At 48.7% G+C, this 18,344-nt stretch overlaps 1 protein-coding gene across 1 annotated transcript in view; it reads right to left on the bottom strand.

Moving 5' to 3' along the window:
- NKAIN1 (sodium/potassium transporting ATPase interacting 1) overlaps window positions 1-18,104 on the bottom strand; it is a 53,485-nt gene extending 35,381 nt beyond the window's left edge. The window contains exon 1 of the mRNA XM_004372109.1: window positions 18,045-18,104. Within this exon, the coding sequence (XP_004372166.1) occupies window positions 18,045-18,098 (54 nt within the window). The 5' untranslated portion in view covers window positions 18,099-18,104. The remainder of the gene's footprint in view (window positions 1-18,044) is intronic.
- Between the last annotated feature and the right edge of the window lie 240 nt (window positions 18,105-18,344).

Below are 18,344 nucleotides of genomic sequence, written 5' to 3'. Positions count from 1 at the left end.
TCATTAACATCATAGAGGCAGGATTCACAACACAGTACCAGGAATCATGGCCCAGCCAAACTGATACACACATTTTTGGGGGGACATAATTCAAACCATGACACTAGCTGACTGGCTGAATAAAAGATGAAGCTTTGTTATTATTTGCCCGGACTTTCTACCTGCTCGTGGGGTTCATTCCAGCCTCACACATTCACGAGTGTCCTCTAGGGGCCAGACTCAGTGCCAGGGTCTGATGTCGGGGTTGTTCAGACATGTTTCCGGGCCTCAAATTGCTCACAGTCTAGGGGAAGGGATTAGATATGGAAATAGGAACAAAATTAACAGAAGTGTGATGCCTGCTGTGATGGAGGTATGTGGGGCAAGGTGCCATAAGAGCCCGTAGGACAGTCAGTGTGTTGTGGGGACGTTCCAAAGAGGAAATGATGGATTAGCTTCAAGGAGATAAAAGGGGTTCCTGGGTGGCACAAACAGTTAAGCGCTCGACTACTGGGCAAAAGGTTGGCAGTTCAAACCCACCCAGAGGTGCCTTGGAAGACAGCTTTGGCAATCTGCTTCCAAAAGGTCACGGCCTTGAAAACTCTACGGAGCACAGTTCTACTCTGCACACATGGTCACCATGAGCCTGAATCGACTCGACAGTGACTAACAACAACAAGGAGATAAAGGGAGTCCCTGAGTGGTGTAAATGGTTAACACACTCAGCTACTAACCAAAAGGTGGGAGGCCTGGCGATCTCCTGAAAAATCAGTCACTGAAAACCCTACAGAACACAGTTCTACTCTGACACACACGGGGTTGCCACGAGTCAGATTCAAGTTGATAGGCAACTGGTTATTTGGTTTTAAGGGGATAATGAAAGAAAGGAGTTCCAGAGGTAGGAACAGCAAATGTAAAGGCATGGAAGTGTAAAAGGCTTGGCATGTTCAGGTCAATGTGGCTGGAGCTTAGGGACATGTAAGAGATGGGAGCTGATGTTGTCAGGTAAGCCTGGATCGGCTTTCAGGGTCTCACTAGTCTAGATCAGTAATCCTTGGTGTGTGGTCCCCCGGCCAGCAGCATCAGCATCACCTTGGAAGTTGTTAGAAGTGCAAATTCTCAGGCCCCACTCTAGACCTACTAAATCAGGACTCTGGGGTAGGCCCAGAAATCTGTATTTTAACAAGTCTCCAATGGATTCTGATGCCGACTAAAGTTTGAGAACCACTGCTTCACGCTGAAGGCAATGAGAAGCCATGAACCGGTTTTAAACAGCGGGTGGCAGGATCAGAACTGCACTGGATTAAGATTACTCGTCAGCAGGTGAAGAGGATGGCTCCAGTCTGGGTTTGATAACAGACTCACATAAGAAAGTTGACCCCACGTGGACCCCCTTTCCCTAGCTGGACAGAGCTGCTGTGTGCTGAAGCAGAACGATCTGTCTTCACGTGAGAGGGAAGGGGCCACTGGGAAGTCAGAGACCCCCACTGGGCACAGAGCCTGTTGCCAGGGCAACCACCTGTCACTCGGAGGAAGGGGGTAGGACCCTACAGAGGGTCAATAAAGGGGAGCTGGTTGCCATGGCCACATCCGCTCTGGTGGGGCAGGGTAGGGAAGCAGGAGAGCCTGGTTGTCCCCAGGCACCCCACCTCATTCCCAGCACGAGGTACCACTGACTCACAGCCCCAAGTTGCTCTTCTGACCTCATCCAGTCCATCATCCCCTCCTCTGTCCATCTGGGCCCAGGCAGCAGTTTCCTCCCATCCCCATTCAGAAGCCACACTTCTTGTCACACAGCCTAAGGGCTGGGGGGCTGTCTCCTTGGTTACAGCCTGGGCTCCTGTATCCAGGGTTACCCTCTCTCAAAAGGCCAGAGGCCTTTATCTGTCAAGCCTTCACCTTCCTTTGCCAAAGCTGGGTCTGGGGGCAGCAACCCCGGGCTGGGGGCAGTAACCCAGGCCAGTGGCAGGGCTTTCCCACTTGATCTTCAGTGGCACAGGGCAAGAAGTGGCACAGGGTGAGAAGAGGAATAGGAAGACTTAGTGTGCTACCGTCAACCAGGTCTGTGCTTCTAGAAGGGTACATTAACAGCTTTTAAGGCCCCCCAACCAGGAAGCTCAGAACAACTAGGGCCCAACTGGAATCTCAGGAGAGGGGAAAGCAAGGGGATAAAACCGCACCTTCAAACCTGGTAAAGAGCAAAGTGGTTCTGGAATCTGAGAGGCCTAAGTTCGAGTCCTGCATCAACACTGTTATCTTGGGCAGGTTTGTCACTTCCTGAGCCTCCATTTCCTCATCTGTACATTGGAGATAATCTTAGTATCTACTTCCAAGTGTTACTGCAAGGTTGAAGTGAGAAAACGCATCTGAAGTGAGAAGCACAGTGCCTGGCACTTTCCTGTGTCTTCTCATCCCTTTCCTCAGAGGGGAGGAGGAGGAACGCCCAGCCTTAAGGGTGGCCTCTCTTTGCTGGTGGTACTCCAGGTGGGGAAAAGCAGCAGCTCAGGGGTCAGAAATGCTCAATAAACATTGACTGCTGGTACTTTTATTATTACTACTAATCATCTGGAAATGAATGGAGTCCTGCCTGGCACATTGCTTCCTCCAGGTAATTTACATTTCCAATTGTTGTACTCTTCATTCACCACAATCTGCTAAACGGATGGTTTCCAGAAAGCAGGAGCCATGTTGTGCTTCTTCATTCTCCCGCAAAGCCTAGCCCAGTCCCTGGCTGGGAGCACTCAAGAAGCTAAGCATGGAAGAGACTTGCAGGGGTGGATTATCTAACAGGCAAGGTAAGCATGGTGCTTACCTTGCTTACTGGATCATCTGTAGTGAACAATTTAACATTTTTCACATCAAAGATTCTGCTTCCAGGTTTGGCTGGCATCTGTCTTTCTCCCAACCCCACAGCACCTTCCAACAGAATCAAAGCCTCTTTTCAAATTTACAATCCCTGCCAGGGGCAGATGACCCAGTAAGCAAAGCAAGCAAGGACTTACTTGTGTTTACTTACTAATCTTTAGAGAACAATTTCACTACAGATGATCTGGTAAGCAAGGCAAGCATCATGCTTACCTCACCTATTGGATAATCCACCTCTAGAGACTTGCAAATCATCTAATCTACCTCAGTATGCAGGGCAGAGAGCTTTACCCCCAAGCTTTACCAAGGCTTTGAATGCCTCCAGGGATGAGGCACTTATTCCCTGCCAAGGCTGGTCCAGGTCTCCAGAGAGGCTGAGCTCCATGGGGCGAGCAGGCGCTGAATGGGCAGTTGCAGGAGTTGAGGCTACAGGGAACTCCCAGGGACATCCCCCCACGTCCCAGCAGCCCTCCTTCCCTCCCGCTGAGAGCTGATAATAGGAGTGGTTCTAATTGTGCTCTAATTGCTTTCTTCCAGGCAGTTTCTCTGGAGCCAAGGAGTTCAGAGTTCATGAATAAATGAAAAAGGAGGAAGTGGGAAGGGATGTTTATTGATCCACAAATCTCTCTGTGCCAGTGTCTGCCCCACAAATGCTTGGGCATGCAGCTCCATGCAGTTTTGCATACACACACCACAGCCCCCAAACCTCTCTCTTCAAAGGATTGGTGGGGTGTAAAAGGAAGGTAACAAGAAGCAAGAAGCGTCCTAAGCTGGCTTTGGGTCCCCACTCTACCCTTGACTTGCACTGTGGCCTTTGACAAATCATAGGCCATTTCTGGGCCTCAGCTTTCCCACCTATCGTCTCCACGCTGGTAGGACACCTGGTGAGGAAGCACAGGGGTTCCGGAGTCAGATGTCTGCTCTTACCAGCCGTGAAGCCCTGGGCAAGGCACTTAAGCTTTTGAGCCTTGGTCACTTCCTCTGTTAAGTGGGAATCACAGACCATGTGTTATGAAGTTTGACCCAGGGCACATAATGGCCTTCGCTGAGTGCTTGGCACACAGTAAGCATTTGATAAGTGGTAGTTGTTATTATAGAGTCCTTGGGTGGTACAAACGGTCAACACACTCAGTTGCTAATTGAAAGGTTGGCAGTTTGAGACCACCCAGAGGCGCCTTGGAATAAAGGCCTGGCAATCAACTTCCAAAAGATCACAGCCAGTGAAAACCATATGGAGCACAATTCTACCCTGTACACTTGGGGTTACTATGGATCGACCTGAGCCAACTCAGTGGCAACTGATTTGGTTTTAAGTTGTTACTATTAATACTTTCAACAACCCTGCAAGGTACAGACTGTTGTCTTCTTTACAGAGAAAGAAAAACCAAGACAACTTCCTGAAGATCATGCATTAAGCTGCAGAATTTGAAACCAGGACCATCTGACTCTGAAGCCTCTGTGCCCCAGGCTTCCTTCTCTACTGAGTCTGATCCATGTGTGTCCTCAGGACTGGCACACAGTTGTTGTTGTTGTTAGGTGCCATCAAGTTGGTTCTGACTCATAGCAACCCTACGTACAACAGAATGAAACACTGCCCAGTCCTGCACCATCCTCACAATTGTTGCTACGTTTGAGCCCATTGTTGCAGGCACTGTGTCAGTCCATCTCGTTGAGGATCTTCCTCCTTTTCTCTGACCCTCTACTTTACCAAGCATGATGTCCTTCTCCAGGAACTGGTTCCTACTGATAACACGTCCAAAGTACTTGAAACGAAGTTTCACCATCCTTGCTTCTAAGGAGCATTCTGACTGTACTTCTTCCAAGGCAGATTTGTTCGTTCTTCTGGCAGTCCATGGATATTCAATATTCTTCACCAACACCATAACTCAAAGGCATCAATTCTTTTTCGGTCTTCTTATCCACTGTCCAGCTTTCCCATACATATCAGGTGACTGAAAATATCATGGCTTGGGTCAGGCACACCTTAGCCCTCAAAGTGATATTTTTACTTTTCAGCACTAATTTAAAGAGGTCTTTTGCAGCAGATTTGCCCAATGCAATGCATCTTTTGATTTCTTGACTGCTGCTTCCATGGGTGTTGATTGTGGATCCAAGTAAAATGAAATCCTTGACAACTTCAATCTTTTCTCCATTTATCATAATGTTGCTTATTGGTCCAGTTGTGAGAATTTTTGTTTTCTTTATGTTGAGGTGCAATCCATACTGAAGGTTGTAATCTTTGATTTTCATCAGTAAGTGCTTCAAGTCCTCTTCACTTTCTATAAGCACGGTTGTGTCATCTGCGTATCACAGGTTGTTAATGAGTCTTCTTCAACTCTGATACTGCATTCTTCTTCATATAGTCCAGTGTCTTAGGTTGGGTTCTCTAGAGAAGCAAAACCAGTAAAGTGTATAAACATATTTAAAAGGAGATTTATATCAAGGAAATGGTTCATGTGACTGTAGAGGCTGGAATGTCCCAACTCCGTGGGTCAGGATAGAGGCCCTTCCTGATTCATATAGCTGCAGGGGCTGGCAAACCGAAGATCGGCGGATCAGACAGCAGGGCTCTTGTTCACAGGCTGCTAAGATTAACGAATCCCAAGATCAGCAGGTAAGCTGCTAGCTCAAGTCCCAAGAACTGGAGGTCAGACAAACAGGAGCCAGCTGCAGGATCGAGAGAGAACAAAAGCCCACAAGCCTTGCCAGAATATCCACTTATTTTCAGTGCAGGCCACATACCCACGGAAACTCCCTTTCAGCTGACTGGTCACTCACAGCAGATCCCATCCCATCAAATCTCATCATGGAAGTGATCACATCATCATCATATGACTGCCAAACTACATCATAACTGCCAAACCACTGAGAATCATGGCCCAGCCAAGTTGACACACAATCTTAACAATCACAGTCCAGCTTCTCAGATTATTTGCTCAGCATATGGTTGACTAAGTATGGTGAAAAGTTACAACCTTGAGGCACACGTTTCCTGACTTTAAACCACACAGTATCCCCTTCTTCTGTTCAAACAACTGCCTCTTGGTCTATGTACAGGTTCCTCATGAGCACAATTAAGTGCTCTGGAATTCTCATTCTTCTCAATGTTATCCGTAATTTGCTATGATCCACACAGTTGAATGCCTTTGCATAGTCAATAAAACACAGGCAAACATCTTCTTGGTATTCTCTGCTTTCAGCCAAGATCCACCTGACATCAGCAATGATATCCCTCATTCCACGGCCTCTTTTGAATCCAGCTTGAACTTCTGGCAGTTCCCTGTCAATGTACTGCTGCAACCACTTTCGAATGATCTTCAGCGAAATTTTGCTTGTGTGTGATATTAACGATATTGTTCAATGATTTCTGCATTCTGTTGGATCGCCTTTCTTTGGAATAGGCATTAATATGGATCTCTTTCAGTCAGTTGGCCAGGAAGCTGATTTCCAAATTTCTTGACATAGAAGAGAGAGCACCTCCAGCATTGCATCTGCTTGTTGAAACATCTCAATTGGTATTCCATCAATTCCTGGAGCCTTGTTTTTCACCATTCCCTTCAGTGCAGCTTGGACTTCTTTCTTCAGTACCATCGGTTCTTGATCATATGCTACCTCCTGAAATGGATGAGTGTTGACCAATTCTTTTTAGTACAGTGAATCTGTGCATTTCTTCCATCTTCTTTTGATGCTTCTTATGTCATTCAATATTTTCGCTGTAGAATTCAATACTGCAACTCAAGGCTTGAATTTTTTCTTCAGTTTTCAGTTTGAGAAATACAGAGCATGTTCTTCCCTTTTGATTTTCTAACTCCAGGTCTTTGCATATTTCATTATAATACTTTATTTTGTCTTCTCAAGCCTCCCTTTGAAATTTTTGGTTCAGCTCTTTTACTTCATCATTTCTTTGTTTTCGCTTTAGCTACTCTATGTTAAACAGCAAATTTCAGAGTCTCTGCTGACATCCATTTTGGTTTTTTTTTTCTTTCCTGTCTTTTTAATGACCTTTTGGTTTCTTCATGTATGTCATCTCTTCCTTGATGTCATTCCACAACTCATCTGATCTTCAGTCATTAGTGTTCAGTGCATCAAATCTACTCTTGAGATGGTCTCTACATTCAGGTGGGATATACTCAAGGTTGTATTTTGGCTCTTGTGGACTCGTTCTAATTTTCTTCAGCTTCAACTAGAACTTGCATATGAGCAATTGATAAACTGTTCCACAGTAAGCCCCTGGACTTATTCTGACTGATGATGTTGAGTTTTTCCATCATCTCTTTCAACAGATGTAGTCAATTTGATTCTTTACAGAGACAGAAACCAAGTCAACTTGCCTAAGATCATGCATTAAGCAGCAGGATGTGAAACCAGGCCCATCTGACTCTGAAGCCTCTGTGCCCCAGTCTTGCTTCTCCACTGAGTCTGATCCGTTTGTGTCCCCAGACTGGCACACAGTAAAAAAAAAACCCACTGCCATCGAGTCAATTCCAACTCATAGCAACCCTATAGGACAGAGTAGAACTGCCTCATAGAGCTTCCAAGGAGTGCCTGGTGGATTTGAACTGCTGACCTTCTGGTTAGCAGTCGAACTCTTAACCACTACACCACCAGGGTTTCCACGGTAGGTCTCCATAAATAATATGCTGGATGACAGAGACTGGAGCAAAAAAATGAATGTAAAAATAGGTCCTGCTTCAGGGACTATGGTTTGGTGGACTGATGGAGAGAGAACAGGATTAAGGTTTCCTTCAAGGCCAGAGGGGAAGTGCTAGGTCTGAGGGACCCCAGCCTCCTCAGTGGTGAGGGCCAGTCTGCCTCCCATGGTAGGTAAGGATGATGAGATCCTTGGTACATGCTCATTGAAGGAAATCTTTTTACCCATACATGACTTCAACTAAGAAGCCAAAGTTAGGAATCTTGGCTTTTGGTATCGGATAGACCCTGCTCTGTTACTCACTGTCTTGCTGTGAGACTTGGGGCAAGTGGCTTCAGGTCTCTGAGCTCAGAGCCTCATCTAGAAAATGAGGGTAACAATGTTCTACCCTTAGGGCTATTGCAAGGATGTTAAGAGACGGCACACATGAAGCCATATGGCATAGAGATTAAGAGGGGGGACTCTGGAATCAGACTGTCTGGGTTTGTATCCCAGCTCTGCCACTGCCTGACATAATTGCTCTCAACCTCAGATGCTGAGAAAATGAGAATTCTATAAAATGGGGATAAAAATGGTACCTACCATACAAGGGTGTGTTGAGGATCAATGAATGACCACAGGTAAAGCACTTACAACAGTAAGAGGCATGTCATAAATGCTCAATAAATCTCTAGTAGATTATATCACATACAGAGACCCTGCAGTCCATTTTACATATGGGGAAGCAGAGCACCAGAGTGGAACTGGGACTTGCCCAAGGTCACAGAACCAGTTCATGGCAAAGCCAGGCCAATCTGGGAGCCAGGTGTATGCAGGGTCCCTGCTAGCGGTCTCAGCTTCCCCAGAAGTAAGAGATGCTTGAGTGGGTAACCACAAGACCATTCACAGCACCTCTGCCATCCTGCTCATGGCTTGAGGACTCTGGGGGTCGAAGCCCCCTTCCCCATCCTCCCCGGTAGCTCCAAAGCTGAGCCAAAACAATGGGACTCCTGCTAGGGTGTGTAAAAGAGGGAAGAGAGGGCTGGTCCACCTTCCTGGCCTGCCTAGCTGGTCCCTCCACTCGAGGGCAGGCTGTAGAAGATTCAGAAACAATCCGGGGCCCAGGACCAGAACATCATTTGTCAGTCCTGCATGGTGGTAGCAGACTTGTCTCCCTGGCAACAGTGCAGTGCGAAGGCATCCTGGCATCATTAGGGAGCGCGCTTAGAAGTATAAACAGAGGCTGCAGTAGATTACACGCCTATTATGAGCAGTCTCAGGCTCTGAGCACTGGTAATTATGCCTAATTGTGCATTTAATTGTGTAATTGAAAACCCCACATCTCTGGTTCAGGCTGGGGCTGCAGAACCCCATCCCTCCCCAAAATAAAATCCCGGGGCTGTCTTCTCTCCTAGGGCAAGGGGTGGCCAGAGCAGGCAAGGGGGTAAAACGCCTACAGACTCCCATTTTCCCCAAATCCTGAGTCAGGCTCTGTGACTTGGGGCAGGGGGCAAGCAGAGATCATGGAATATTAGCTCTGAAAGCGCTGTCCACCAGTTCTTCAATGGGCAGACAGGAGAGCGAGGCTGGAGACCAGGAGAGCCTGGCCAAGGTCACCAGCATTTTGGGAGCTGGGCTGGGCTCCCAGGCCAGCACTGGCATGGGTTCTGAAGCCAGACAGACTGAGTTCAAAGCATGGTTCTGCTGCTTGCCAGCCATTTGACCTTTGATTGAATCTGTGCCTCAAGTTTCCTTATACATAAAATGGAGATCATAATAGTATTTACCAGGCTCAAAAATGCTCCTTGTTTTCATTATTCATAGAAGATTCCACTTTGTGCTATTGGCACTCTCCTCTCAGGACCTAGAGCTGACATCTTATGGCTTCCGGGAAACTGGATCACCATTAAACCCATTACACGGTCAAGTGGTCACGCAACCTATACATAAATAGATTCCTAATCACTACCAGGGACAGGGAACTCACCACCTGCTTATCGTCCCCACCCCTGAAGAGCCTCTGTAGATAGGCAGTTTGAAAAAACCACTGATGGAGTTCAACACCTCCCTCACCTCCTAATTCTAGACTGCAGAAAATGAGGCTCAGAGAGGATGGGGCCAGAGAGTGAGTGCCATAACCCTGGGATTCTGACTGGCAGCTGAAGGCACATTTTGTACCTTAAGGAGACTCAGACCTAGAACTGGGCCCAGCACATTATTGGTGCTTCATAACTCTGACTTATGGGTTGTGGTCGTTATTGTTGGGTGACGTTGAGTCAATTCTGACTCATAGTGACCCTATATGACAGAGTAGAACTGCCCCATAGGGTTTCCTAGCCTGTAATCTTTACAGGGGCCCTGGTGATGCAGTGGTTAAAGCACTGAGTTGCTAACTGAAAGCTTGGCAGTTCGAACTCACCAGCCACTCTGCAGGAGAAAGATTTGGTAGTTTGCTTCTGTAAAGATCACTACAGCCTTGGAAACCCTACAGGGCAGTTCTACTCTGTCCTATATGGTCGCTATCAGTCTGACTTGACTTGTTGGTGATGGGTAATCTTTACCGGGGAAGATTGCTGGTTTTTTCTCCCTTGCAGCCACTGGGTGGGTATGAACAACCGACCTTTTGGTTAATATCCAAACGCTTAACCACTGTGTCACCAGGGCTCCTTTTGGGTTATGGGTTAGCTGGTTGTAATTCTTACACCCTAACCCAAGAGTATTTAGTCTTTCTGAGGTTCAGGAAGCTCACCTGTGGTGGGTTAGGGGTTAATGACTGGTGAGAACCTCTTGGCTCTGAACTTCCATGGTCTGCAACTTGATTTTATAATCCAATATGTCATGTGGGCATTTGGGATGGAGATGGTACACCTGAGTGTCACCTGAGTCTCTGACACCTGGCACCCAGGTGTAAAGCCTTGAGCAGGCCATCAGAGGTAGGGGTCTCCTTCTTTCCTCAGGCCCTAATACCCGCATCAGTCACTGCTGCCCACGGCAAGGTGGGCCAATGGGGCAGCAACTCTGATCTCTCCCTGGGAGGGGTGGGAGGTCTTTGCTGACTCAGAGCTGGAAGGGTACTTTGAGATAGTGAGTCTGACTCTCTCCCTTTACAGAGGGGGTCACTGAGGCCCAGAGAAGGCCAAGCCTTCCTCTCAGGTTCCCTCTTAGGGCCAGGCCCTGTACTCAGAGCTCTCCCTGCATCATCTCACGTCACCCTCACCGAAGTCCCATGGGGTGGGTGTTATTATTATCCCCCATTTTACAGAAGAGAAGACAGAGGTACCACAAGGTTAAGGCCACACAGAATAAGCAGAATCACTACTCCAGTCTGGGCCTTCCACTGGTTCAGAAAGGGGACATGTCCCATTTCCCATACTCCTGGACACAGATTTGTGGAACGTCCTGTCTCCTTTCCCAGGCATTCGGGAAGGGAAAGGGTTTGAACCTTTTGTTAGCTCCTACTCTGCATAGTTTATCTCAAAGGAGCCTCCCAACAACTCTCTGAGGCTGACTGTTACCCTGATTTTAGAGATGAGCGAGTAGAAGCTCAGAGAGGTTAAGTGTCTTGTCCAAGGTCATCCAGCTACAAAGTGGCAGAGTTGGAATTCAAACCCTAGCCTGACTCCAAAGCCCAAGCTCTTCCCACTCTACCTCCCTGCCTCTTGATTTGCCAGCTGCCTGGAGATGCAGGGGCCAAGGGACCAAGGTAATCCATTAAAACCTGTGATCAGAGTTAACAATCTGTCTAAAACCTCAGCACTCCTTCTCTTGCCCCACTGGTGGCAGCATGTGTCCTGGGCAGGCTTGCTTTGCCGCCTGAGGCTTTCCCTGCTTCCAAATCATCATCCCTCTCCAGGTCATGACAGGGGAGGGCGAGGACCTTGAGACTGGGCTCCATGGCCTGGAACTAGCTTTTAAAAGCTCATCTCTGGTCTCGGCCTGACCTCCTGTCATCCACCTTTTCCTGAATCCAGAGAACAGATTCCAACGATCAGAGCAGACTGTCTTAGTCATCTAGGGCTGCTGTAACAGAAATACCACAAGTGGATGGCTTTAACAAAGAGAAGTTTATTTCTTCACAGTAAAGTAGGCTGAAAGTCCAAATTCAGGGCATCAGCTCCAGGGAAAGGCTTTCTCTCTCTGTTGGCCTTCTCATCAATATTCCCTCGGACTAGGAGCTTCTCCACGCAGCGACCCCGGGTCTGAAGAACATGCTCTGCTCCTGGCACTGCTTTCTTGGTAGTATGAGGTCCCCAACTCTCTGCTTGCTTCCATTTCCTTTTATCTCTTGAGAGATAAAAGGTGGTACAGGCCACATCCCAGGGAAACTCCCTTTACATTGGATCAGGGATGTGACTTGGGTAAGGGTGGTATTACAATCCCACCCTAATCCTCTTTAATGTAAAATTACAATCACAAAATGGAGGACAACTACAGAATACTGGGAATCATGGCCTAGCCAAACTGATACACACATTTTTGGGGGGACATAATTCAATCCATGACACAGACCATCCCCACTTGGTCTAGATTTTTCAACAATCATTCTCAAATCCTTTCTCCCTGATCATTCTTCTGAAGCCCAGGCTGCATCTCCTGTTTCCTTGGTAACAAGTCATTTCACTCCTCTGAGCCTTGGTATACCCATCAATAAATGGGTATAAACACCACACCCATCTTATAGGGTTGTTATGAGGACTGAGAAGTCCTCAGTACAGGTTTGTTTCTTTCCTGGATAACTTTTTCCTCAACCTGAATCGTGGTTCCCTTAAGTGCAATACAGGGTTTGGGGTAGGAGGAGAGAGCTGGGGGCAGTGGGGAGGGGTTCAGAAGATCTGGTATCTAATAACACCCCCTTCTGGCCGAGGAAAGACTTAGATCCCCACGGCATCCCCACAACCCTACAGGGGGAGCAACGTAGCATGCAGGGTACAGGTTGTGGAGTCCCAGATCTGGGTCTGAATCCTCATTCTGCGCCAACTATATACGTGGACATGTATATAAAGTGAGATAGTAACAAAGGACAAAGTATATAAAGTGCTTAGCAAAGTGCCTGGCTCATAGCAGACACCACACAAAAGGAAGTTATTATTATTAATATTCCCCACCAAACCTCACATTTTCCAGATAAAGAACTAAGGCTTGAAGTGTTTATGGGAATGACTCTGGTCACTAAAATCCTTAACCCAGGCAGAGATGCAGGCTAAAGTGACTTGTCCAAGTATCCAGGTAAATAACCACAGCTAGCCATAGGGAGCCCAGCCGCTAGAAAAGGACATCATGTTTGGTAGAGGGCCAACAAAAATGAGAAAAACCCTCAATGAGATGGATTGACTCAATAACTGTAATAATGGACTCAAACACACCAATGATCATGAAGACAGCGCAGGACCAGGCAATGTTTCATCCTGTTACACATAAGGTTGCCATGAGTCAGAGCTGACTTGATGGCAACTAACAAGAGCCATAGGGAGCCCTTCCTTGGGCCAGGCACTGTGCTTGGTACTATCCGGCCATCATCTCACTGAACTCCCCAGCTGCCATGGGGTAGCAGCTGTTGTTCTGACTTCTTTATAGGTGAGGACTTGGAAGCTCAGAAAGGGTAAGTGAGTTTTTGGAAGTTGTAAAGCAAGGCAGCAACATCTGTCTGATCCAGGACAGTGCTCCTAATCCCTGTGCCAGATCTCAGAGCAGCTGGCATTTATGGGGTGCTTATCTAAAAAAAAACCAACCCCTGCAAAGAGCAGAACCAGAGCCATCCCTCTTCTCCACTAGACCCTCTTCTTCACTCCACCTTGCTCTCCCTTCCTCTTAAGGGCCTTGAGGGCTGTGCTTGGCCTCAGTCTGCCCATCTGCAAAAGGGAGCTGGTCACCCCAGCTCCATGCTGTCCAAAGGGGTGTGAGGATGAAAAGGGGTCAGTGTCCTGGCTAGTGTCATGCTCCTGACTCTAAAGGGTCTGGGATGGACATTTTATAATCTGCCTGGCCCAAGGATCTCAACCACCCAGAGAAGAGTCAGACCCTCCCAAGGAAACCGAGAGCTTGCGGATGCAGCTGCTTGGGAGCGGCGGCCCCTGCCAGAGCTGTCTCCCTCCAGTCTTCACCATCACTACTGCTAATAACGACATCAATCAGGTTGACCACGTTTCACCCCATTACTCGCAGCTCAGCCAGAAGCAACATATTTCCCCCCTCACTCACCACCTTCCAGAAAGCAAAGAGCTTTCCAGAAGGGAAGAGAATGAAACCAGTGTTTTCTGAGTGACTATTACACGCAGGGCACCTGGCTACAGAGAGACAGGCATTCTGTGAGGCAGGGATGATACTTTGTCTTTTACAGAGTAAGAAACGGGTCCAGAGGACTGAATGCACATGTCCAAGGTCACACAGAGCTGGGACAAGAACAATCGTGGCAGTGATGTTTCACTGAGCGCTCAACTGGCTCACAGTGCCCAGCACTGTGCCTGATCCTACTGATATTATCACTTTCATTTTCAGATGAGGAAAGTGAGGTTTGGAGTAGTGGATAGACCTGTCTGAGGTCACACACCGGTTAACGCTGAGCAGCAGAGAGCTCCGGGAGGAGAGGGTGGCTCTCTGTGCAGACAAAGCATGCTTGCACCCTGTCTCCGTCAATGACTAGCTTAGTGACCTCAGTCAGACCTCGTCCCCTCACTGAGCCTCAATTTCCTCATCTGAAAAAGGGGATAATAAAAGCATCTATCCTGTTGTGTGGAATAAGAAGAAGGATAAAAACAGTAAAATAGCTAAGGTCTATTGATGGCTTAACATGCACCAGGCACTTTGCCAAGCGCTCTACATATGTAAGCTTATTTGGTTAAATGAGGTGACGCATATAAAGTGCTTAGCACAAGACTCCAGAAATGGAAGTGATAATGATGATGATGAAGAAATTGATGATGATTCCCTTGGGCAAACCTCGGTTAGTCCTGTTACAGGAAGAACAGAGTGGTCTGTGAGGTTTCAGGAAGGAGGTGGACCAGGAAGGAAGGGCAGGGTTTGGGCAGGGAAACATACTAATTAGAGAGTGAATAGGGTTAACAATGGTGCCAAGATGATGCAGCAAATAGAACCCAGGAAACACAGAACTCAAGAGGTTCTACAGAATGGAACCGGAGATGCACCAGAACCTCCATGCCAGCCCAGACACCATCCCAGAGTCCTGGGAGGGCAGAGCTGGCAGGGCTTTAGAGAGCCAGACCAATCGTTCTTCCCAATTTACAGATGGAAAAGCTGAGGTCTACATTGGGGTCCCTGGGTGGCGCAAATGGTTTGCTTTGGTTATTAACTGAAAGTTGGCAGTTCAAGTCTACCCAGAAACACCACAAAAGAAAGGCCTGGCGATCTGCTTCCGTAAGATTACAGCCAAGAAAACCCTATGGAGCAGTTCTACTATGCAACACTTGGGGTTGTCATGAGTCAGAATCAATTTGACAGCTATGGGTTTTTTGGTTTACGTTGGGGAAGAGACTTGCCCACGTTCACAGGAGTCAGTGTCAGAGCTAGGCTTGAATCCAGGCCTCCTGCCTCAGTTCAGTGCCCAACTAACTGCCGCTTCCCACAAAGGAATGTGCAGGGGGTGCCCGGATACGTCTGGGCCACAATTCCAGGAGAGCATCCTATGGTATAAAATCACTAAGATAATGACAATAAAAAGCTAGCTATAGTTTATAGAGCACTCACTGTGCCTGGCACAGTGTTAAATTCACTACATGCGTTTAATCCTCACAACAACCCCTAAGAATTAGAAACTTTTGATAAACGGTTTGGTAATCTCTATTTAACAGGTGACAGAACTGTGGCTAACACAGCTAGGAAGTGACAGAGCTGGGACTCAAATCTAGGTCTGTCCTGTCAGACTCCAGAACCCTACCTACTACCCTACGCTTGTCCACCTGAATGGCAAGACCCCCCACTGCTTCCCACCCCCAGCATAGCCTCACTGTACTGTGCCACACAAAGCAAGTCTATCCCAACTACAAAAGATTGTTTAGAATTGACCTGTTTTACTGTTATGATGAAACCCCATTTGATACAGAAAAATGACACAGTTCCTCCTCTTAAATTTTCAGCTGGAAAACATTTAACAGCCTCTTCCTTCGCATCTCTTTATGTTACATGAGAAAACTGAGGCTCTCTTCTCGCCTCAGGCTGATGAATTCCAGCATCCCAGTCGCACATTAGTTACAGAAGCTGCCAGGCAGCAGGGTCTCCTGGGAGTTAGAAACAGCTGGAGGGACCCACTCCACAATCAGCCCTAGCTTAAGAACCTTGGGCAAGGTACTTCACTGTCATCTGTAAAATGTCAATAACAGTAATAATAATAGCTTTATAAGGTTATTACAAAGTCCCTGGATGGCGCAAACAGTTTGTGCTCGGATGCTAACCAAAAGGTTGATGGTTCAAACCCACACAGCAGCACCGTGGAAGAAAGGCCTGGGGATTTGCTTCTGTAAAGATTACAGCCAAGGAAACCCAATGGAACTCAGTTCTCCTGTGTAACACATGAGGTCGCCATGAGACAGAATCAGCTCAATGGCAATGAGTTTGGTTTTATTTGCTTATGAGGCTTAAATGAGTTAATACACACAGAAGCACTTACAAGAACACCTGGTACCCAGTATGTGTTCTCCAGAGCTAACCATTGTGACTATCATCAGAGAATGAGCAAGGGAACAAACTATTAACAGTGCTTATCTTTGGGGAGTAGAACAGAGCATAAGGGGAAGGAACGTTATTTTATCTTCTGCTGTCTAATGACTGATCTTTTCATTTTTACCACATATGTATATTACTTTTCCAATTAAAAGAAAAAAAAACTAGTTAAAATATAAAAAGTGAACGAACACAGAAAAAGAACCTGTAAGGCATTCTCTGAAAGGTTTCAACATTTTTTGGCATTTTATATTATCAAAGTAGATAAAGAAGGGCGCTTCTACTATGAACCAGGAGTTACCAAATAACTGATTCATTCATTTATTCTACAAATATTAATGGAGCGCCAGGCACCGTTCCAGCTGCTGGGGATTTAACAGGGAACAAAACTGACAATCTTGGCCCTTCTGGAGTTTCCACTCTACCTGGTCTTAATTACTGCCCTCTGCAAGCCTCCGGGATGAGCATTTTACAGAGAGGCAGACTAAGGCGGCCTAGCCAGGGAAGTCACTTGCCCAGAATCCCAGTGCTGGGAGCAGGATGGTAATCCTCAGAGCTCAGAGCTCTCTGCTGCCCCAGAGAGCAGGTCTGTCAATGGCAAGTTTGGGGCTGGGTTCCCCCAGGGAGAGAAGCAAGGTGAATGAGATGGTTTGCACATCCAAATGAAAACTTCACTCTGCGGTATCACAGGCACCTTGGGGTGAAGGGTGAGGTGGGGAGAGTTGACCTCAATGGAGACCTAGATCTTGGAGTCCCGCACCAGTGAGGCTCAGGCTCCCCCAACTCCTGCTCGTACCTGAGTTCTGAGGTCCCCATGCACCTCTGCCTGGAGAAGCACAGCTTCAAAGCCCCTACCTGTTGGGTCTCAGCCACAAGGTAGGCAGGAGACCCTGGTTTCTCCTTAATTGCCTCCCAAATTCACCTACCAAGGCCTGACCTGAGGGGCAGAGTCAGTCTCCCTAAGCCCCAGATTCAGTCCACTGGCCTTACTGAGGCAAAGTCCTAAGTAACCTCAGATGGGGGCAGGCATAGTGCCCCCAGCTGCTCCAGTCGTCCCAGGGCACCCAACTGTCCCCACACCCACTAGTACCAGACAGGGGAGAGGAAATAGTCTGCAAGTCCCCACCCCTGCTGCTCTGCTGGAACGGATGCCTGATGGAACACCCTTGGCCACTGTGGCCACAGCCAAAGCAGGCAGGGGGTTCCAGTGCCCGGCAGGGTCATGACCTGGCAGCTTCTGTGACCCTCTTAGGGGAGGTGGCTCTCCACTCTCAGGCCTGCCCAGTAGGGAGGGTGAAAGGAAGCAGAGACCGCACAAAGGAGGGGCGAACGGTTCTTTAAGCCTAAGATCCCAAAACACACAGTGAAGAGGGACCTGAAATCTAGAGACACACACCGAGGAGAAACCAAGCGAGGGACACAGAGGAGCAGAGACTTTGTGAGAAACACTGGGCGGAGGCCAGAAAGAGAGACCCAGAGGAAAACCCACGCAAGGAGCGATTTAGAGGGAAATGCACGGCAGGGACCTCCACAGATCCACTGACCAGCCTCGGACACACCCCCAGCCCCAGAGAGCCGTAGCCCCACAGCGAACAAGGGGCCACTCATCCAGGACGGGGCAGACGCACAGAGCCCCATGAGCGGGGCGGGCCGAGTACTCGCGCACAGGACGCACTCAGGGAACGGGAGAGCGCCAGGCACCGCGGCGAGAAGCGCACACAAAGAGACAGCCCGGCCAGCAGGAGCAGGCTCCGCCCGTCCGCTCTGTGACTCCAGACCACCCCCCACCAGGGCACTCGGACCAGACACACACAGACACCTAACCCCATCTGCACGCCCCGGCCCCCGCCCAGCCGCGCCCCACCCTGCCCCGGCCGCACGGGCGCCCGGCGCTCACCAGCTGCAGGCAGCAGAAGGCGACAAGCGTGCAGCGCCCGCTGCACTTGCCCATGGCTCCGGGGGCCGCGCGGGCCGCCCGCCGCGTCGCCCCCTCTTGCTTGGCGGCCGCTGCCTCGTCCGCACCGCGCGGGCTCCGCGTCTCCCCGCGGGGCGCCCCGGGCGGCGAGGCCGGGCGCCTAGGGCCGGGGTCGAGAGTGTCGGGTCCTCAGGGCTGGGGCTGGCTGCCCGCGCTCCGAGTCCATGGTCCGTCCGCCGCGCCTCCTTTGTCTGGCCGGCCGGCAGCCAAGCGCGCCTCCTG

This window comes from Trichechus manatus, unplaced genomic scaffold (assembly GCF_000243295.1).
Source record: "Trichechus manatus latirostris isolate Lorelei unplaced genomic scaffold, TriManLat1.0 scaffold00015, whole genome shotgun sequence".
In the NCBI taxonomy this organism is placed as follows: Eukaryota; Metazoa; Chordata; class Mammalia; order Sirenia; family Trichechidae; genus Trichechus; species Trichechus manatus.
Note: the sequence above shows the minus strand (reverse complement) of the source record. Positions and strands in the feature narration are given on the sequence as shown.